This window comes from Scyliorhinus torazame, chromosome 2 (genome assembly GCF_047496885.1).
Source record: "Scyliorhinus torazame isolate Kashiwa2021f chromosome 2, sScyTor2.1, whole genome shotgun sequence".
NCBI classification, from domain to species: Eukaryota; Metazoa; Chordata; class Chondrichthyes; order Carcharhiniformes; family Scyliorhinidae; genus Scyliorhinus; species Scyliorhinus torazame.
The window spans coordinates 131,851,829-131,874,704 of NC_092708.1; the positions used below are offsets into that span (position 1 = coordinate 131,851,829).

General features: G+C 49.2%; 1 protein-coding gene across 4 annotated transcripts in view; it reads left to right on the forward strand.

Annotated features, from left to right (window-relative positions):
- The window catches only part of osbpl6 (oxysterol binding protein-like 6), a 334,262-nt gene that overhangs the window by 290,203 nt on the left and 21,183 nt on the right, over nucleotides 1-22,876 (forward strand). For all 4 annotated transcript variants that reach the window (XM_072477126.1, XM_072477154.1, XM_072477136.1 and 1 more), the window contains one exon: nucleotides 22,241-22,319. In XM_072477126.1, coding sequence (XP_072333227.1) covers nucleotides 22,241-22,319 — 79 coding nt within the window. The remainder of the gene's footprint in view (nucleotides 1-22,240; nucleotides 22,320-22,876) is intronic.

Consider the following 22,876-nt stretch of genomic DNA (forward strand, 5'->3'; position numbering starts at 1 on the left):
TATCAAGCTGGCCGCTGCTGCTGCCACGGATGCACGAGTGTCAGGACCAGCCCAGGGAAGACCCTGAACGACAGCTGCCTGCCCCAGAACAGCAGGAACCAACCGGTAAGGCTCAAAGTGCCGGCCGCCCACCAGGCCGAGGAGGAGGTGCAATGGTGGAGCCACATCAGGCCACGTTTATACCGTCGGCACTTGTCCTTGGAGGAACTACCGGACTGAGTCTGCTAACTCTGGCTCAGCAAGGAAACAGTACGACACCTGTGCCACATGGTGGTGCACCTGGCACCATGAGGGTTAGGAGGAGGGCACCCGCTCCCAGAGTTGATTATCGGCCTCAACCTCCATGCAACCGGCTCATTCCAAGGCTCAAGCAGTGACCTGTGGGAGACTTCCGGGTGCGGCGATGACCAGCTGAGTCGCACGTTTCGGCAGCTCCCTGTGAAACGGACTTTTGGGCTCTTGATAGGAGCCCCAACGGCAATTTTAACGGCTGAAAACACCGTGCGGTAAACCAGAAGGGTGTTCCCCCTGGACACGGATGGAAAAAGGAGAGGAAAGTGGCCGGATTGCAGCGGATCCTTTGGAGCAGCGGCAAGGAAGGCAAGCAGAAACCAAGATGGCGTCGGAAGGTGGCAGTTTCATATGGGGCCCTGAACAACAAGAGTTTTTGAAACGCTGCGTGGAGGAGATAAAAAAGGAAATGAAGAAAGAGTTGTTGGCCCCGATATTACAGGCGATTGAAGGGCTGAAAGAGGAACAAAAGACCCAGGAGCAGGAGCTTCGGGTCGTGAAGGCGAAAGCAGCAGAGAATGAAAACGACATACAGGGCCTGGTGGTGAAGTCGGAGATACAGGAGGCACACCAGAAACGATCTGTGGAGAGGTTGGAGGCACTGGAAAATAATGCAAGGAGGAACAACTTGAGGATTCTTGGCCTTCCTGAAGGTGTGGAGGGGGCGGACGTCGGGGCATATGTGAGCACGATGCTGCACTCGATAATGAGAGTGGAGGCCCCGACGGGTCCGTTGGAGGTGGAGGGAGCATACCGAGTTATGGTGCGAGGATCGAGAGCAGGAGAAGCTCCCAGAGCCATAGTGGTGAGATTTCTCCGTTTTAAGGATAGAGAAATGGTCCTTAGATGGGCGAAGAAAACTCGGTGTAGTAAATGGGAGAACGCGGTGATCCGCGTCTATCAAGATTGGAGTGCGGAGGTGGCGAGAAGGAGGGCGAGCTTTAATCGGGCCAAAGCGGTACTTCACAAAAAAAAGATAAAGTTTGGAATGCTGCAACCGGCAAGACTGTGGGTCACATATCAAGGGAGGCACCACTACTTTGAGACGGCGGATGAAGCGTGGACTTTTATTGTAGAAGAAAAATTGGAATGATTGGACTACGAAAATGAACGTTTGGACAAAGTGGTGGGACGAGTGGGGGGGGGGGGGGGCGAAGAGGGATTGTATGATTAATCCTGCGGTATGGTAACTTTTCTTTCTCCCACAGGTGGTGATGGGGGGAGGTGGGGAGGGAGAGGAGATGGGGCGTTGGCCATGGGAGGCGGGGCCGAGGGAGAGGCGCGGGCTTGGTTCCCGCGCTATGATAATTATGGCGGGAATAGAGAAGCAGGAAGGAGGGGGCACCGCACGGGGCGAGCCGTGATCACGGGGGGAAGCCGAGGTCAGCCAGAGTTTGCTGACTTCTGGGAGCAACATGGGGGGAGTAATTACGCTAGCGGGGGGTCTAGCGGGGGGGGGGGGGGAAGGGGGGAATTACTGGGTTGCTGCTGCTGGGGAAAGGGGGGAGGGGGTACGGGAAAGGATGGGCGGGGGGGCACCGTCTGGGAGAAATACAGCTGCGTGGGAACTGGGTGAGAAGCTGGAAAAAGATGATGGCTAACCGGCAAGGGGGGGGGGTGTGGGAAGCCCCCCAACTCGGCTGATCACGTGGAACGTGAGGGGGCTTAACGGGCCGATAAAGAGGGCACGAGTACTCGCACACCTTAAGAAACTTAAAGCAGATGTGGTCATGTTACAGGAAACGCACCTGAAACTGATAGATCAGGTTAGGTTGCGCAAAGGATGGGTAGGGCAGGTGTTCCATTCGGGGCTGGATGCGAAAAACAGGGGGGTGGCTATATTAGTGGGGAAGCGGGTAATGTTCGAGGCAAAGACTATAGTGGCGGATAACGGGGGCAGATACGTGATGGTGAGTGGCAAATTACAGGGAGAGATGGTGGTGTTGGTAAACGTGTATGCCCCGAATTGGGACGATGCCAATTTTATGAGGCGAATGCTAGGACGCATCCCAGACCTAGAGACCGGAAAGCTGATAATGGGGGGAGACTTTAACACGGTGTTGGAACCAAGGCTGGATAGGTCGAAGTCCAGGACTGGTAGGAGGCCGGCAGCAGCCAAGGTGCTTAAGGATTTTATGGAGCAGATGGGAGGGGTGGACCCGTGGAGATTCAGTAGACCTAGGAGTAAGGAGTTCTCGTTTTTCTCCTATGTCCATAAAGTCTATTCACGCATAGACTTTTTTGTGTTGGGTAGGGCATTGATCCCGAGGGTGAGGGGAACGGAATATACGGCTATAGCCATTTCGGATCATGCCCCACACTGGGTAGACTTGGAGATAGGGGAGGAAACAAGAGGGCGTCCACCCTGGAGAATGGACATGGGACTAATGGCGGATGAGGGGGTGTGCTTAAGGGTGAGGGGATGCATTGAAAAGTACTTGGAACTCAATGACAATGGGGAGGTTCAGGTGGGAGTGGTCTGGGAGGCGTTGAAGGCGGTGGTTAGGGGGGAGCTGATATCAATAAGGACACATAAAGGGAAGCAGGAGAGTAAGGAACGGGAGCGGTTGTTGCAAGAACTTTTGAGGGTGGACAGACAGTATGCGGAAGCACCGGAGGAGGGACTGTATAGGGAAAGGCAAAGGCTGCATGTGGAATTTGACTTGCTGACCACAGGCACTGCAGAGGAACAATGGAGGAAGGCGCAGGGTGTACAGTATGAATATGGAGAGAAGGCAAGCAGATTGCTGGCACACCAATTGAGGAAAAGGGGAGCAGCGAGGGAAATAGGGGGGGTGAGAGACGAAGATGGAGAGACGGAGCGGGGAGCGGAGAGAGTGAATGAAGTGTTTAAGACATTTTATAAAAAATTGTATGAAGCTCAACCCCCGGATGGGAGGGAGAGAATGATGGAGTTTTTGGATAGGCTGGAAATTCCCAAGGTGGAAGAGCAGGAAAGGATGGGATTGGGAGCACAGATCACGGTAGAAGAAGTGGTGAAAGGAATTAGGAACATGCAGACGGGAAAGGCCCCGGGACCGGACGGATTCCCAGTTGAATTTTACAGAAAATATTTGGACTTGCTCGCCCCGCTACTGACGAGGACCTTTAACGAGGCAAAGGAAAGGGGACAACTGCCCCCGACTATGTCAGAAGCAACGATATCGCTTCTTTTAAAGAAGGAAAAGGATCCGCTACAATGCGGGTCCTACAGACCAATCTCCCTCCTCAATGTAGATGCCAAGGTCTTGGCCAAGGTAATGGCAATGAGAATAGAGGAATGTGTCCCGGGGGTGGTTCATGAGGACCAAACTGGGTTTGTGAAGGGGAGACAGCTGAACACGAACATACGGAGGTTGTTAGGGGTAATGATGATGGCCCCACCAGAGGGTGAAACGGAGATAGTAGTGGCGATGGATGCCGAGAAAGCATTTGATAGAGTGGAGTGGGATTATCTGTGGGAGGTGTTGAGGAGATTTGGGTTCGGAGAGGGGTATGTTAGATGGGTGCAGCTGTTGTATAGGGCCCCAGTGGCGAGTGTGGTCACGAATGGACGGGGATCGGCATATTTTCGGCTCCATAGAGGGACAAGGCAGGGATGTCCTCTGTCCCCATTACTGTTTGCACTGGCGATTGAGCCCCTGGCGATAGCGCTGAGAGGTTCCAAGGGATGGAGGGGAATACTTAGGGGAGGAGAAGAACACCGGGTATCTTTATATGCGGATGATCTGCTACTATATGTGGCGGATCCAGCGGAGGGGATGCCAGAAATAATGCGGATACTTGGGGAGTTTGGGGATTTTTCAGGGTATAAATTGAACATGGGGAAGAGTGAGCTGTTTGTGGTGCATCCAGGGGAGCAGAGTAGAGAAATAGAAGACCTACCGTTGAGGAAGGTAACAAGAGACTTTCGTTACCTGGGGACCCAGATAGCTAAGAATTGGGGCACATTGCACAGGCTAAATTTGACGCGGTTGGTGGAACAGATGGAGGAAGATTTCAAGAGATGGGATATGGTAGCATTGTCAATGGCAGGGAGGGTGCAGGCGGTTAAGATGGTGGTCCTCCCGAGATTCCTCTTTGTGTTTCAGTGTCTCCCGGTGGTGATCACGAAGGCTTTTTTCAAAAGGATAGAAAAGAGTATCATGGGTTTTGTTTGGGCCGGGAAGACTCCGAGAGTGAGGAAGGGATTCTTACAGCGTAGTAGGGATAGGGGGGGGCTGGCACTACCGAGCCTAAGTGAGTATTATTGGGCCGCTAATATTTCAATGGTGAGTAAGTGGATGGGAGAGGAGGAAGGAGCGGCGTGGAAGAGATTAGAGAGGGCGTCCTGTAGGGGGACCAGCCTACAGGCTATGGTGACAGCCCCATTGCCGTTCTCACCAAGGAACTATACCACGAGTCCGGTGGTGGTAGCTACACTGAAGATTTGGGGACAGTGGAGACGACATAGGGGAAAGACCGGAGCACTGGGGGGGTCCCCGATAAGAAACAACCATAGGTTTGCCCCGGGGGGAATGGATGGGGGATATGGAATGTGGCAAAGAGCAGGTATAACGCAATTGAAGGATCTATTTGTGGATGGGAAGTTTGCGAGTCTGGGAGCGCTGACCGAGAAATATGGGTTGCCCCAAGGGAATGCAATCAGGTACATGCAATTGAGGGCTTTTGCGAGGCAACAGGTGAGGGAATTCCCGCAGCTCCCGACACAAGAGGTGCAGGACAGAGTCATCTCAAAGAAATGGGTGGGGGACGGTAAGGTGTCGGATATATATAGGGAAATGAGAGACGAAGGGGAGACTATGATGGACGAACTAAAAGGGAAATGGGAAGAAGAGCTAGGGGAGGAGATTGAGGAGGGGATGTGGGCAGATGCCCTAAACAGGGTAAACTCGTCGTCCTCGTGCGCCAGGCTAAGCCTGATTCAGTTTAAGGTATTACACAGGGCACATATGACTGGAACACGGCTCAGTAAATTTTTTGGGGTGGAGGATAGGTGTGCGAGGTGCTCGAGAAGCCCAGCGAATCATACCCATATGTTTCGGTCATGCCCGGCACTACAGGGGTTTTGGATGGGGGTGACAAAGGTGCTTTCGAAAGTAGTAGGAGTCCGGGTCGAACCAAGCTGGGGGTTGGCTATATTTGGGGTTGCACAAGAGCCGGGAGTGCAGGAGGCGAAAGAGGCCGATGTTTTGGCCTTTGCGTCCCTAGTAGCCCGGCGCAGAATATTGCTAATGTGGAAAGAAGCCAAGCCCCCGGGGGTGGAGACCTGGATAAATGATATGGCGGGGTTCATAAAGTTAGAGCGGATTAAGTTCGTCCTAAGGGGGTCGGCTCAAGGGTTTACTAGGCGGTGGCAACCGTTCGTCGAATATCTTGCGGAAAGATAGATAGGGGAGAACAAAGAAGGCAGCAGCAGCGGCCCAGGACTTGGGGGGGGGGGGGGGGGGGGGGGATGGGGGGGGGGGTGGCCTGAGACAAGGCAGTTGCCAATTAGGGCTAGTTTTTATTTTTTGTTATTTAATATTTATTTATTTGTTGTTTTTGTTTAAATTTAAAAAGGTCATTATTATCTGTATTGTTACAATGTTGTGTAAAGGATGCACAATGTACTGTGTTGGTTGACCAAAAATTTTCAATAAAATATTATTTAAAAAAAAAAAAGCAGTGACCTGTGCGGAATCTTACAATCGTCCGAGATGTAACAGATGCCCCATGTGCCCGAGCATCCATCTACATCAACTTCAACCTAGACCTGGCCCACCAAGATGCCCGAGCTGCTGCATTTGCTGAATCAGTAACCTGGAGCGTCAGCAAGCAGTGAATCAGCTTTCTCAAGATGAGCTTCCACTGCCTGGCCGTTCTGCTAGGGCTCTCCCATACAGCTCCCAGAGAGTCACGTGCACTGTGATGGCCTTCACAACATTATGCAGCTTTAGGGCGACCTTCTGGAGAAGGGCGAAGAATGGCAGGCCTCGTCGGACGAGACCACGGAGAGCCTGGCCTCGACTGATGGGATCCTGGAAAACAAAAGACATGCCGTCAGATGTTGGGAAGGACAGTTCTATGGGGAATGAATTGGGAGATCTGAGTTGCATTGGACTCTTATTTCCTCATGGCATGCCAAACTCCATGTTAGCCACAGTCCTCTCCTTGGCCTCCCCCGCAAATTCCATGGCCCTTGCTCAAAGAGTGTGGACCCAAATATCAGATGTCCCCACCAGTTATTTGCCACTTATGGCCAGCTTTATCCTTAGGGTGTTGCTGTTTGTTTTCTCTCTTTATTTGTCTCTGAATATGGCGGTCAATATGGTCGCCTTCCTTAATTCTAATTACGTTTCGCTCTAGAGTCGGCAGGTATCTTTCGATACCGCCACAAGGTTCAAACTGAATACTGATGAAAGACACGATACACCAGTTAGTTAGTTCAAAGTCAAATGCTTATTTATTTACACACACAGTTGTGCTTCCGGTGGCGCCCTCGAGGAAGCATGTCGCAAGTTGGATTGCTCCCGCACGCGATGGGCAAACTGACTTTTTAAATAGACTTTTGTGGGACCTGGCGACCTGGTTAGGTTGAGGCGACGATAGGGAATAGGCCTCCCCCCCCCCCCCCCCCCACCCCAGGGTATGAGCAGCTGGACCAGAAGTGGTCGGGTGGTGCGGCAGGGCTCGAAGCGGGAGCAGCGGGGACCCCAGGCCAAGCGACCGAGGGCCTTGGTGGTCCGCTTTCACCGGCTTGCTGACAGAGTTCGTGTGCTGCGATGGGCCAAGGCGGAGAGGAGCAGCAGATGGGAGAATTGCGAGGTGCGCATTTACCAGAACTTGGGAACGGAGCTGGCCAAGAGCTGAGCAGGATTCATCAAGATAAAGGCAGCCTTCTACAAAAAGGAAGTGAGGTTTGGAATGCTGTATCCTGCGAACCTTTGGGTTACGTTTGAGGAACTCCACTACTACTTTAAGACACCAGAACAGGTTTGGACTTTTATTAAAGAAAAGAAGCTGGACTTGAACTAACAGGCACTTAGTTTTCTCAGTGCTGTACAGTGGCGGCGGTATGTTAACCTAACTTGCTCTGACTAGGTGTGGACTTTTATTAAAAGAAGAAGTTGGACTTGAACTGAAGGACTCTGGGCTCTCAAAGCTTTTGTGTGGCGGCGGTTTGTTAAATTATCCTGTACTGTAATGTTCTATCCAAGATTGTTTTCAGACGGGATAGAGAGCGGGGGCTGGAGGGCGCATAGTGTAGGGTGTTTTGGGGGGATAGCATCGAGAGGGGGGGTGGGGGGTAGAGAGAGGGGCCCTGCAAACGGGGTCCCGCGCTCGACACCTTTTGGCGGGAGATTGGGGCCTCAGAGAGGGGGATGGGCTTGGGGCTGGTTAAGGGCACGGGGAGATATAATCTGGTTAATGGGTCCTTGGTGTGTGGGGAGAGGGCCCGAGCACTCGATTGGGAGACAGACCGGCGCCAAGGGCAGAGGTCAGCGTAGCTAGCGTAAGTCAGGGGGCCCCAGGGAGATAGGAGGAGGGGCGGGCTAGGGCCAAGCGCAGGGCTGGCTTGGCAGGTCAGGCCTCGAGGGGCGGGGGGGGGGGGGGGGTACGGGAGGTTGGGGGGGGGGAGGTTGGGGGGGGGGTTACGGGAGGTTGGGGGGGGTACGGGAGGTGTGGGGGGCAGCAGGGAAAGAGAGCAGAGGAGACTTAAGTGGGCAAGGGGGAGGTGTCTAGGGATCCCCAGGGGGAGAAGGTCACTTGCAGAATCTCAGGGAACAGCGCAGGAAACCAACAGCAGCAGCACCCGAGGGGTGTGGGGGGGGGGGGGGGGGGGGGGGGCTAGAGCCATGTTAGTTTAGTTGAACACGTGGGGCAAGGCATACAGAGCTGACAGGGGAAGTGCTTTATTAACATGTTTATTTTTTCCCACTGTGCGTTTTCACTATGATAAGGCTCTTTGCATAGGGCCTGTTTTCTCTCTGGAAATGTTATAAATTTGTTTTAAATAGAAAATGTTAAAAAAAATAAAAAAATGTACACACACAGTTAAATATACTCATGCACAAATACTACAAACTAAACTATCACTACTGCTAAAGCCTATACTTAGCTTCGGGCGCCCACTCAGTCAGAGGAACAATGGCCGTTGTTCGGTTCTGAGGCTGCTGGGGTCGAAGTGGTGAAGGGGAACAGCTAAGGTCGTCTGTCTGGTAGCGTGCGTTGACCTTGGACTTACTTGTTCTGGTGCAGCTGTTGGGCAGGTCTCTCCTCGGTGAGAGCCAGAGCCAAGAGAACGATTCTCTCTCGGGGGATCCTTCTTATACCCAAAAGGGGCTTTGCGCGCTTTTGGGCGGGCCTTGTACTTGGCCCCAATCGGCTGGGCCATTTCTCGATCGTTCCTATCGGTTTCCTCCAATAAAGGGGTGAGTGTCCTGATGGCTGGGTGTGTCCTAGGTGGCCGTTCGCCTTCTTTGTTCTGGTCTCCTCTAGCGCCGGGGTGTCTGCCTTCGTATCGGTTACTCACATGTTACTCTTTTGTCCCCGGAGATGGGCCATTAGAATGCAAATGGGTTTGCAGTTTTGGTCTTGTCTGGGAGCTGCGGCTCCAATATACAGACAAACCCTGAACCTGCTTGTTTTCTCAGTATTGTCCATTTTCCCTGAAATCTTTGCAAAGTGTCCATTTTGTAATCGGGAAGTGGCCATCCCAGATGGTTACACTCCCTCCTTGTGAAGCGTGAAGGATCACATTACCGCGTTGTCTTCGTTTTCTGACCAATCGGGGCACCCATAAGCATTTCACGGGCTCTACACTGCCCTATCCTATGAAACGCAATTTTTACCTAAAATCATTTTACTTCCATACATCAGTATGAAACTCTACGGGGCGCTATGACATTCAGGCATGCATTACAAAATTTAAAAACTGGAACCTCTAACTATCCTCAATAAACTATCCCCACTCAAAACAATCAACAATAATTTTACAACACTTTAAATGTACAAATAGCAGCAACACAAGTTTCTCTGGCTTGGCAGTCAAGCACAGAGGTTTACATTTCTTTACTGAACAAAACTTACACAAAAAAAACCCAGATGCACTTTAATTCATGTCAAGGGATTTGGGGGTTTGGTGAAGTCCAAAAATAGGGGACCTAAACGTGTAGACCGGGGTGCGAGAGCGGTAGGCTCTCCTTCGCCATTTTCTGAGTCTTAAGTGTATGCACGACACTGCAGAGTATCGCCAGTACTAAGAGTGATTCTACTATGTAAGATAGTGAATACCAGGTGATAAACTTGTCACACCAGGTCGGGGTTTCGGTAACTATCTCGGGGTTCAGTGTATGGTAGGGGTGGGAATCATTCATGGCCTGTATGGTAGGGGTCAGGGGGGTAGCGTCCGCCCGCAACTGAAGGGATCCCGCTAAGATCCAGGTGAAAAACGTGAAGGTTGTCTTCATCTTTCCTTTCGTTGGTCTTTTTCTTCCTCTGGGGTTCCTGAGGTTCCGGAGTTCTATGGACACAAGCATAATATCTGGTATTATCTTGCTTAAGATCTCGTATGTCTGTCTGTCTGTCCTTTGTTGCCAATTACCCATTATAATTGGTCACCATCTGTGACTCCCTCATTTGTTTTAAAAAAAAAACAAATATTTGGGACAAGCCATCCGAGAAAAATACTGACACAGTGCGAGCCGTCTTGCAGCCTGTGCGATTTACCAGCCTAGTGTTTGAGGATGTAAATAGCATACGGAAGCAACCTAAGGGTCGCCAAAAACAAACAAAAGAATTTCGAACTGAAAGTGCAAAAATGGGGTGCGTATGGGCCGCGGCGGGTAAGAAATGGGTGGAATTCCCGGGTAGGACGGTGATCAGTGCCGTATGTGCTCTACCCGAGCGTAGCTGACCAGGGCGGGGGGGGGGGGGGGTCGTCAGGCAGGGCGGGGACCAGTGCCGTTTCTCCACTGCCTGAGCGACCGGCAAGAACGGGTGAGAATGTGGTCGTCGTGGGGGGCTGCTTCTCATGATTGAATCAGAAGAGTAGCTATGAGTGGTGTCTGTCGACAAACTAGTTCCTCTGAACGGTTGTCTGTTGACAAACTAGTTCCTCTAACATTCATTGGGTGTCAAAAGGGTGGTGGCTTGGGGCCATGAAAACTTTCAAATTCACAAACAACATTTAACATGTACATTAAACGAGCAAACACACAACAAACATGGTGCAGGTTCCATCAGAAATGACACCGTATCTCCATCGGTTCCTTTTTGCCATCATGTGGATACCTCATTGCTCAGTAGCGAACAGGGTCGCAAAGGGATTTGTTTGGTGGGAGTCAGACTCTATGTCATCATCTTCTCCTGGCTGCCATACTCTTGACTGGAGTAGTTTGACTAAAGCTGCTTGGGGTGAATTGGGGTCCATCTTTTAGAGTTCTGGTCATCCTCTCTACAATGCCGCTTGACTGGGGGTGTGAAACTTCTGCCTAATTCCGAAAATTGTGAGGACGGTTTTCATTACTCGTCCTGTAAAGTGGGAGCCTTGATCGGACTCTATACTGCGTGGGAGGCCCCATCTTGTAAAGATGTGGTGTGTAAGGATTTTAGCTGTCGTTTTGGCCGTATTCGTTCTGGATGGAAAAGCTTCCACCCATTTTGTGAAGGTGTCGATGACCACCAACACATACTTGTAACCATTTCTGCAGGGGGGCAGGCGTCCTATGTAATCTATCTGCAAATTCATCCAGGGGCCATTAACGGGGCAAGTGTGACTAAGGTGAGCCTTTCTTGCATATCTGTCCGTATTGTTCTGGGCACCGATCAAGCAATTTTCAATGTAATGGGTTACATCGGCTTTTAAATCAGGCCACCAGCAGAGAGCTCTGAGGTGGGCTAGGGTGGGTTCAATGCCTTGGTGTCCATGATTGTCATGGAACTGACAAATAATCTGGTTCCTGTCCTGGCTGGGAACTACATAAATGCCTTCTTTCAAAATCACACTGTCATGTGTGGTAATTGCATTCTTAAACATGTCATACAGGGCTGGGAAGGTTCCTTTTAAAACTTCCCTCAGTTTTTCATCTGCCTTCTGGACTTTCACTAAATCCTGAATGTTGGTCTGTGAGATCTGAACCGCGTGTACTGGGGTCCTCTCGGGGGTGGGGGGGGGGTTCCAAAAGTAACCATGCCTGGAACCTGCCTTCACTAGGGCGTCTGCTTTAACGTTACCAGGGGGGAAAAACGGTGATGACTGCGAACCTTAATTATGCCATATTTTCTATTTTTAGCTGTCTCTAGGATATGTCGGAATAATGGGGCTGAGGGTAGGGGCTTTCCGTCTGCGGAAACACATCCTCTAGTTTCCCACAGGGGTAGGAATTCCGTTAAACTATTACAGACATATAAACTGTCCGAATATATGTCTGCTGGGGTTGGAAACGAGTCGGGGTGATCTACAATGTACGCTATGGCTGCCAGTTCTGCTGCCTGCGAGCCTAGATGTCCTGGCAACTTTAGTGAAATCTCATCTAGGGCGCGTCCCTGCGCGTCCTCTACATAAATGCCGCAACCGGTGATTCTCTTTCCGTTCAAAACTGTGGAGGAGCCATCCACATAAATTTTCAGGGGTGCGCACGTGTCTGTGGGCTGGGGTCTCTGGGGTGTATTACCTGCTTTCCTGGGAGCTGACTTAGTTATAAATGGGCCTGTGTTGTGCTTTGTGGTGATGATCTCTCACTCATGTAGTGTACCTGCATATTACAAATTGTCGGCTAGGAAAGTGTGGGTCTTGGTTCTTTTAACTGTGATGTCCCGTCCCTGTAAAAGAAGGGTCCAACGGGCTGCGCGGATTTGGCTGACTGCCATCTTTAAGTCGACCGTCTAATAATAGCTGTGTTGGGGTGTGTTCAGTGAGAATGGTGATGGGGTTGAGTCCTGTAATGTAGGCGAAGTACTGTACTGCCCAAAAAACTGCGAGCAGGTGCCTTTCGCAGGCAGAAAATCCTTGCTCGACAGGATCTAACTCGCGTGAGGCGTATGCCACGGGGCGTAATTGGTCATGGCGTTCCTGGAGGAGCATGGCCGAAAGGGTTTGGTCGGTGCTTGCAACTTCGATTGCGTACGGGAAAAGTGGATCTGGGACCTGTAATGCGGGGGCTGTGCTGAGGGCTCTCTTTAAAGCGTCCACGGCATCTGTGTGCTGTGGAAGCTAGTCCCAAGGTGCCTGTTTCTTGAGAAGGTCGGATAGGGGTGCTGCTCTTATGACGAGACCGTCGATATGGTTTCGGCAGTAGCCAACCAGTCCTAAAAATGACCGGAGAACTGAGACATTATGGGAAAGGGGCAATTTGACGATCGAGTCAATTCTCTTTTGCTCGATCTCGCGTTTACCATGAGTGATTACTGTACCCAAGTAAATCACTTTTTCCTACAAAATCTGGGTCTTCTTGGGGTTGACTTTACATCCAATCTGTTTTAGGAGTCCTAGAAGTTCGTCGAGAAGCGAAATGTGCTCTCCCTTTGTGTCTGTCTGTAGTAGCAAGTCACCTACATACTGGACCAGACAATCGGGTCGGGAAGATTTTGCTATCCATTTGCCAGCTATCGGTGGAAAATGGAGGGGGAGTTGTGGAAGCCTTGTGGAAGGCACGTCCACGTATATTGTTGTCCCTGGAATGTAAAGGCGAATTTGTACTGGCACGCTTTTTCAAATGGAATGGACCAAAAGCCGTTGCTAATGTCCAAAACCGAAAAAAATTTTGACTGGAGTCCCTGTTTGAGCATGGTCTCAGGACTCATGGCTAAGGTGGGGGCTGCTACTGGGGTTACTTTGTTCAGTTCCCGGTAATCAATGGTCAGTCGCCATGATCCACGGGTTTCCTGACGGGCCAAATTGGTGCGTTATTTGTGGAGGCTACTGATCGGAGTACGCCTTGATCAACCAGACTCCGTATTACCTTTGAGATTTCTCCCTCTGCCTCGTGGGGAAAACCGTACTGCTTTTGGGGTCTGGGGTCAGGACCTGTAATGTTCACCAAGCCAGCTATTTTGCCACAGTCGTGCTTGTGCTGTTCAAATGCTGCTTTGTGTTGCTGCAGGACTTCCCTAACCTGTTTGTCCTGACTAATGGCTCGAGGGTCGAACCAGAAGTCTCCTACTGAGCTAATTCTGTTTTCATAGTCTCCAACTGTGAGCGTGGCAGGGGCTCGTGCTGCCTTTGCCATTCTCCATACACATTTATTAACTGGATCAAAAGAGAGGCTGTGGTAGCTCATAAAATCGATTCTTAGGATGTGTTCAGCTGTCTGGTGTAGATCGACCAAAACTACGGGGTGTTTAGTCGTAATGTTGACTATTTGTATCGCTACAGGGGCTGTGATGTGTCCTTGTTGTAAATGGCCTGTAAAGCTGCTGAGTGTGATGGTGTCTGTTGTGGGCCACGTGTCTCGCTGAAACATCGTGGAGGAATTGAGTGTGGTGCGAGACCACCCTGTATCCCAAAAGAATTCTACGGGGTGTCCCCGGACTTTGCCTGCTACTACCGGTCTACTGGACCTGTCCCAAAGGGTGTCGCGCACCCAAGTTGGGGAGCCCGAACACCGTCAGTCGGTGCCATTCATGTCTATGTTCTCTGAACGGGCGCTAACGCTATGGATTGGCTTTATTTATTTAGGGTGCCTGTCTGTTGGTTTTTCTGCTGCTTTTGGGGCGCGTTGCACTCTCCTGCAAACTGTCCTAATTGTCCACAGTTGTAACATTCCTGGGATTTAGGCTGCTGTGGGCTGTTCCTGCCCTCATTTACCCATGCGGGGTTCTGGTGCGCTTTAACTAGATTCATGTCTGCCTGCTCTTCCTCTGGTTTTGCAAATGCGGTTTTGCCTTGGATAGATTGTTCCCAAGTGCGGGACAATCTCTTCAAAACCCATTTCTCATTGTGGGCCTCGTCTGAGGGGTCGTAATTTGCGCAAGCTCTCTGTCCTGCCTCTGTCGCATGAGAGACTAGGATTTGAGTCCATTTGGCCATATTATCCGCGGACAAATGGGCGCGGGCTAACTCTCCGAAAACCGCTATAAAATGTATCCACAAGCGTCCAGCAAACGCTGTGGGGTGCTCTGTTTTCTTTTGCCTACACTTGTTTAGGCCTTCTACGGGGTCTCCTCTGCTGTAGCCGATCGCATCCAGGATCGCTGTGTGCATTTCTTGGAGTGTGCCTCCTCCTACATTTTGTGGGTTGGGAAGGGCTGCCATGACTGAAGGGTCGAGGCTTAAAACTGTGAGCTTCACTTGCTCCTTTTCGTCCAGGCCATACATGGTAGCCTGCTGTTTAATTCTAGCGAACAACTGGTGGGGGTCTGATGTGGGAATGAATGGTGTAATTGTTCCACACGCATCCTGTAATTGGGTCACGGTTAATGGGGTTGTATGCAGGAAATCTGCGTTTCCTTCTGCTGCGGCCCTGCGGTGTGTGGTTACTGGGTTCATGAGGGCGTGTTCTACCTGTTCAGTCGGGGTGCTTTCTTTTTGTGGTTTTTCTAGCGTACATGTCCCATGTACGTATTTGTGGGCAGTTTCATTTAACTCCTGCCAATCAGGGCCGTTTTCCTGGTCTAACTGGGGTCCAAACGTACTTTGAAACCCATTCTGGACAGAAAGCAGAGATTGCAATTCTGCAATTTGCTTCCGGCACTTTGCGTGATCTACGGAGCTCTGCCTTTGTTCCATTGTGGAAGTGTGGAGGGCTCGTAGGGCTGCTTTTAAATCATTGCACTGTTTCTGCAATTGCTCTATCTGTTGCTCGGTTTCTTGCCTTACCATGACCGCACGTTGCATGTCCTGGTAGGCCTTATCATACTGGGTCTGAAAACTACTCAAATGGGTGAGACAAGACTGGTGTGCCCTCTTGGCATCATCCACCTCTCTGTCCCTTACTGCTAACTGTTCTCTCCAATCCTTATTCTCCTTCTCAAACTCGCTAACATCTCCCTCACTATTTCCTCAATCTCTCTACGGAGCGTCCTAACGACCTCCTCTGTGCCTCGCAATTGTGCCAAGCAGGACATGATTGCCATCGGCTTGCGAGCTTTCCCTAAGCTCTTCTTGTGGATCTCTGACAGGTTCTCCCACCAAGTATGTCCTATACTCCCGGGACCTGTTTTGTCATTCGTGCAGAATCCGCTCCAAAGGGGCCATCCTTTCCCTCTGAGGTACTTTCTGATTTCCTCTTCCCATACGGGACACTGTGCTACTCTACTGGTCGCTGCGACCTCGAATTCCTGGGGGTTCATAAGGCGTTCCATTGCCTTCATTGCCATTTTCTCTCTATCTCTCGGTTCTCGACTGAATTTGGAACAGGGGGTGATAAAGTGGTGATGTAAACACTGGTACGGCTTACGCTATTTTCCGGCCTACAAAACCCCCGACAGTTTTACGCAACAAAATCTCTCAGGTTTACCTTATATCCCTGTTAGTATGTATGCATTAACACACTTCCGAATCTCGGAGGTTTGATCAGTATCATTTTCACACTTGTGGTTTTTCTGTTTCCAATTGGATTCCAATTCAAATTTGGGTTCTCTCATAGAATCATAGAATTTACAGTGCAGAAGGAGGCCATTCGGCCCATCGAGTCTGCACCAGCTCTTGGAAAGAGCACCCTACCCAAGCCCACACCTCCACCCTATCTCCATAACCCAGTAGCCCCACCCAACACTAAGGGCAATTTTGGACACCAAGGGCAATTTAGCAGGGCCAATCCACCTAACCTGCACATCTTTGGACTGTGGGAGGAAACCAGAGCACCCGGAGGAAACCCACGCAGACACGGGGAGAATGTGCAGACTCCGCACAGCCAGGACTCACAGTCTCACAATAGGACTTCCATCCCATTTTGGGGAGGATTTAGAATGCCCAATTCACCCAACAGCACGTCTTTCGAGACTTGCGGGAGGAAACCGGAGCACCCGGAGGAAACCCACGCAGACACAGGGAGAACGTGCAGACTCCACACAGACAGCGACCCAAGCCGGGTATCGAACCCGGGACCCTGGAGTTGCGAAGCAATTATGCCAACCACTATACTACCTTGCTGCCCATTTTCTATTTGCCGAATAAATGTATCACCTTGACTGGAATGTGAAGGTATACCTGAGAATATTACTTTTCGGAAGATTCATGCTGTCATTCCTCCCAGCAGTCCAGTGGGCCATGTTGAACATCATACAGCACAGGAACACAGAAAGGGTAAGAAAAGGATTTCTCAAAGGGAAACTGCAGATTGGGATAATATTAACACTTATTTGTTTTTATTATCTTTTCTCTTGTTATTCGCTCAGTCACACACAGAATTACATTCGAGCATATTACGCAACAACTGAAGTATTTGAACAGTAACTTCATACTGCACCATATGTTCCTCTTCTGTTTCTGAATGCCTGTCAGCAGATCCAGTGGCCTCGAACAAGCAAAGTCTCCAGAATAAACCAGTACCTCGCAAAAATTAACATCTTCCAAAAGCTGCACACTCGCACCCACCCAAGAGAATGGCGATATTCAGTTTCTGAAGGTAGCCGTGAGATTCAGGGAATCACAGATCTTACACCTGGTCTGCTGCCAGTGGCCAAATTGTGAGGAAGGAACATGGCTAATGGCAATGTGGAAGAGGCTACTGTCTTTCCAGTCCAGCTATTTAAATGGTAGGAGTGTCAGAAAGTGTTTCTTATTCACCTGACCCTCTTCATCTCTATCATACAGTCTTTGGAAAGGCTAACAAATAATTTAAGTTTGTTTTTAGTCTTTCGAAAGGCTGCAGAAATTTCAGTTCCCCACGGAGCTACTGAACTTGTAGCTACATTTCGTTCTCGGAGCTTTTAGTGAAGATACCTGACAAGCTATTCATTGTGCGCAGGAAACTATCTTTGAATTGATTGTGTGAATTTAGGCTCTGTCTGCTCTCTCGCGTGTTGTACAATGTGTGTTTTATCTCATATGGTCCCACTGGCACTGAGAAAAAAAATCACATCATTGGCTTCTAAATTAGGTTTAAGTGCAAAAAACACCATCCTACCACAATGCCTGTTCCGTATTTGTCTTTGGGAAAGGAAATATTTATTGGGTTAAGTAGAATGGGGAGCAGTGTGGGACTAATTGGGGAGCTTTTTCAAAAAGCTGTAAAGGATTGTAATAGGTTGAATAGCCTCCACTGTGCTCTTATGATTTTATGAAATCAATTCTTGCAGCACAGCCAACAGAATAAATGTAAACTCGTTTAATATGTACGTAAATTGACTTTTACTTTACTTGCTGTCAGTGCAAAAGTCAAACCAAATTTGAGACACAACTTTCGGAAGAAAAAAATCAATAGTTACACCGGATGACCTGTGACATTATTTGGAGATTAACACATTTACAACATTCCAAATCAATTAAAATTGATTCCATTGCTTTTGATTAATTAGCTATATGTTCAACCTCCTGTAATGTGTTGTTCAAAACTAAATGCATGTTTTGCACATAAAAGAAAAAGACATCAAGCTGCACAGGTTATATAAAAGGATGGCTCCGATACGAACGCTCTGAAGGAGCCATAAACATTTTTAATGAATACCTATCACTGTTACATTAAATAATTATCTATTGAAGCTATTCAGTAAAGCATTATGGTTATAATGAAACATGTTCAAGAAGTCGAGTCCCGTCAGAGGTCGCCAGTAAATGTTATTTGTTTGCTCTCTTTATTTGGCTCTGAATATGGCGGTCAATATGGTCGCCTTCCTTAATTCTAATTATGTTTCGCTCTAGAGTTGCCAGGTATCTTTCGATACTGCCACAAGGTTCAAACCGAATATTGATCAAAGACTCAATACACCAGTTAGTTAGTTCAAAGTCAAATGCTTATTTATTTGCACACACAGTTAAATATACTCATGCACAAATACTACAGACTAAACTATCACTACTGCTAAAGCCTATACTTAGCTTCGGGCGCCCACTCAGTCAGAGGAACAATGGCCGTTGTTCGGTTCTGAGGCTGCTGGGGTCGAAGTGGTGAAGGGGAACAGCTAATGTTGTCTGTCTGGTAGCGAGCGTTGACCTTTGACTTACTTTTTCTGGTGCAGCTGTTGGGCACGTCTCTCCTCGGTGAGAGCCGGAGCCAAGAGAACGATTCTCTCTCGGGGGATCCTTCTTGAACCCAAAAGGGGCTTTGCGCGCTTTTGGGTGGGCCTTGAACTTGGCCACCAATTAATTGGGCTGTTTCTCGATCGTTCCTATCGATTTCCTCCAATGAAGGGGTGGGTGCCCTGATGGCTGGGCGTTTCCTAAGTGGCCGTTGGACTGCTTTGTTCTGGTCTCCTCTGGCGCCGGGGTGTCTGCCTTAGTATCGGTTACTCACATGGTACTCTTTTGTCCCCGGAGATGGGCCATTAGAATGCTAATGGGTTTGCAGTTTTGGTCTTGTCTGGAAGCTGCGGCTCCAATCAACAGACAAACCCTGAACCTGCTTGTTTTCTCAGTATTGTCCATTTTCCCTGCAATCTTTGCAAAGTGCCCATTTTGTAATCGGGAAGTGGCCATCCCAGATGGCTACAAGGGATACATAAAGGACATGGTGAGATGCTGGCACGCCAGTTTCTTCGGCGTGGAAAGATTAAGGGTTTGCTGTTGGCATGTTTGGGCAAGGCATCTGGCCAAAGCGGACAGGACATGTGTTGGGGGGCCTCTGGAGGGTGAGTTCTGTGGAACATTCTGGCAGGTGGGGTGTTATTGACATCTAGGGAAATGGGGGCAGATGTAAGGGGTCAAGGACAAGAGTGATGCCAGGGGCACACAGGTGGTTACTCAACCGAGCTTTTCAAAGGGGGTTGTTCATCTTCTTGTGGCATTGCATGCAGGTCCTCTTGGTGAAGCTGGCAGCACTTACTGTCTCTTCCACCTCCTCCCAGACTTTGGTCATCACCGCTGGCTGCTGTTTCCACCACACCCTGCAAATGAGATAATCTTTCTCTCTTCCACGTCTTCCAGCATCCTGGTGATGTTTACCTCCATGAACCTGGGAGTAGGTCTTTTCCCAGCCATCCTGTTGACTGCTCTTGAGTGTGTGCGCTGCGTGGAGCACTGAAAAGCTGCTCCAGCTTTTCAGCCTGACAATGTCTATCTCGACCCCAGTGAATCAGATGCCTGGGGATACGGGGCATGGGCAGGACGCACATGGCCAGTGTCCTGGCCCATTTACATAGAGTGAATAACTCCTCTCTGCCGCTTCCGGTGGCAGCATGAACTTGCTGTGATTTCCCAATAGGAGGAACACTTAGATACCCGAATGGAGAATCCCAGCCACTGTGTTATCTGAAGTTACCTATCCATGTTCCCTGAATTCACTTGAAACACCTGGGACAGGATTCTCCGAGCCTCCACGCCAAAATCGCGACCGGCGAAGGGGGGGGAGAATGGGCATCAAACCCGAGATCCGGTCTCTGGAGAATCGCCGTGAATCTTCGCAGCGCCGGTCGGGGACCATTGAAGGAGGCACAACGTCAACTGGCCGAGTTCCCGACGGCGTGGTTCTCTCATGGTCCCACCCGGCGGGAGCTCGACGTGGCGGCTGCGGACTCAGTCCACTGCCGCCCTGGTGGGGGCGAGGGGATCCTTCACCTCCAGGACGGCCAGGCTACCGATTGGGGACCACCGATCCGCGGGCACGTGCGCTCTGGGGGGCCTATCTTTTTGGTGCTGGTCCACGGTGTGGGTCCGCCATGTCGTGCGGGGTGGCCGATGCAGGCTGCCGCCGTGCGCATGCATGGACCCCCGACCAGAAGTGCAAGGCCCCATATTGGCAGCCACAGCTGCGAGGAGCACTCCGGGCCCCTGCTAGTCCCCTCCAGGTAAGTGAATCACTCTCGACTTTCTTCAGGAAATTCCGGAGTGATTCGCCCGTGTTTTTTCGTGGGCGTGGGTACATAGCCCCATTATTGGAAAATCCCGCCCCCCTTTTCCCAAACAACATCCAGTTTTAGCAACTCTGTCGGTGAAATCCAGTTTATAGTTACCTCACAATACCGCTTAGGTGACCAAGTCTGGGAAAAAGTCTTTTCCTGGTTTAGCAAAGATGCAAAACTGTTTCTTTTAGAGGAGAACATCTGCAATCTGCTGTGGCTCTCAATGTTATCTGGATAGATCTCAGTGGCTAGGATCACAGATGTAACTGGCCTGTGAGGCTGCTTCCCCATTGGGGGTGCTGGCAGTTATATTGGTCAATGTCTTTAATATTCCGCTCTGTGGATTCTGCTGTCTACCTCATTCAAATTCATTGCCTTTAGAAGTTATCATTGTATAACCCCACTGATCTTTAGGAAACAATGATTCTGATATAGTCTTTCACACCTCAATGCCTCTAGACTCCTGCTAATCTTGTTACTATTCTGTTATTTTATTTCCATCTCAAGTTGACTGTTAATCCTGTTAACATCCCACATTCTTGACACCATTCATAACTTTCTTACAAACATTTCCCTTTACTTCAGTCATATAAAAGTGTCAATCCACTATCTCTACAAAGTATCAATAGAAGAGACTGCACACACTTGACACCTCTTTATCATGTATAAATAAATATTGAGCAAATGGGCAATTGAGAAATAGGTCTAAGAGAGAAAACTGTCAATTAAGAAATGTTTTCCCTTGGGAACAGCTGTTTCAACAATCTAATGCCTGGGCTCTCAGTCAAACCTCATTCTAAGTGTATGCTGGCTAAATGAGCATTGAAGTACCAAAGGTTGGTATTTGGTATGAGGCGTGGGTGAAGGGCCATACATTGGCATGGACGATATGAGGGGCTATTAAGCATAGGTGGAGGTGCACAGGCTTACGTGGGTGGCATGAGAGGCCAATTGAGGTGGGTGGGAGGCATGAGGTGGCATGAGTTGGCATAGAGGGGGAGGGGGAGCGTGTGTGTGATGAGGCAGTCCTTTTAAATAGCCCACCTATGTACCCAGCAGCCCCTGTGGCTGCCTATGAACTATTTCTGGGGGCAGAGGGCCAAATCCAGAATACCTCCTCCCTCCCCCTCCAGGAATGAAATTCCCACCTTTTCAGGTGCTTTCTCCTGACTCTAAGGTGAAAATCCAGCCCACTGAGTACAAAAACAGGGAAGTTATGCTAAACCTTTATGAAACACTGGTTGCACCTCAGTTGGCCTTTATTATTCCCACCACAATTTAGAAAAGATGTCCTGATATTAGAGAGAGTGTAGAGGAGATTTTCTGGGTATGAGGGACAGAAGGCTTCAGTTAAATACGGTAGAAATGGTATTTTTCTGAGAGTGGACAAGGTTACAAGCCTATTTGATAGAGATGTTCAAAATTAAAATGAATAATGAGTAAATAAGGAGAAATCATTCCCAGAAGAGAAGCATCAACCAGAAGATAAAGGTATGAAGTGATTGGCTAAAGAAATGGAGGTGGAGTGAGAAAACAAAAACAATTATGTAGTGAATTTTATTCTGGACCACTGTCTGAAAGCAGATTAAGTCATCTCAAAAAAAGGAATTGGACGAATGCTTAAAGGGGTGGAAATGTGCACAGCAATGGGACCAATGGATCGAATGGCCACCACAAGTTGGCAGCCTGTTGTACCATTCTATGATTCTAGTTGTAGGTGTGATACCTATTTCAAATATCAGGCATGACACCAGAGTTAGGATTGACACCAGCACATGCTGCTCCCAATGTTTCTTTATTATCAGGGTTCCTGTGACATTATGTACTTAGTTACTTTGACAGCAAACTCTGGCTCAGTCTCCCACTCAGTGGTGACAGTCACAAGAAATTCCTTTTCATGTTCTTCATTTGTAAACAAGGTCACAAACCCATTTCTTGTTCAGTGTAAAATTAAGATGCAATGATATGTATCTCTAAGAAAATGCATTCTTTGAGTATTAATTATCATCAAACTTCCCATTGTTTTCAGATATCAGATGGAAGAATAAATTTTGGGGGAAATCTATGGAAATACTTCCAATAGGAAGAGTGAATGTCATTCTACCTAAGTGAGTTTCATATTTAAAATAAAAAGCAAAATACTGCGGATGTCGAAAATCGTAAGTACAAACAGAACAAGCTGAAAAAGCTCAGCAGGTCTGGAGGTATCTGTGGAGAGAGCAACAGAGTTAATGTTGGATTTGAGACGTTGACTCTGTTTTTCCCTCTCTCCACGGATGCTGCCAGATCTGCTGAGCTTTTCCAGTATTCTCTGTTTTAATTTGCGTTTCATATTACTTAGTTTGTTCAAATGTTTAACCATGTGTCACATGCAGCAAATGGCTTTTAAGTGTTTAATGGTCGCCTGCTCAAATGTTATATTGCCAAGCCTAATTGTCATGTCTGTTGGCTGACTGTGTACTTTAGGTGTGTACAAAGGTGGTAAGTACCCACCCAACAATTACTGCCAGAGTGCCAAATGGAGTTCTTCGTGGGAGTCAGGGAGGCTTGTGCTGGGTTGGAGGGGCTCAGGTGAGGGGTATTCCCTGGTATGGGGCTCCTTTGGATGCTCTCCCGATTTCATTGCCTTTTGAAATGCAGAAGTCTATGTGTATTCCTAGGATGC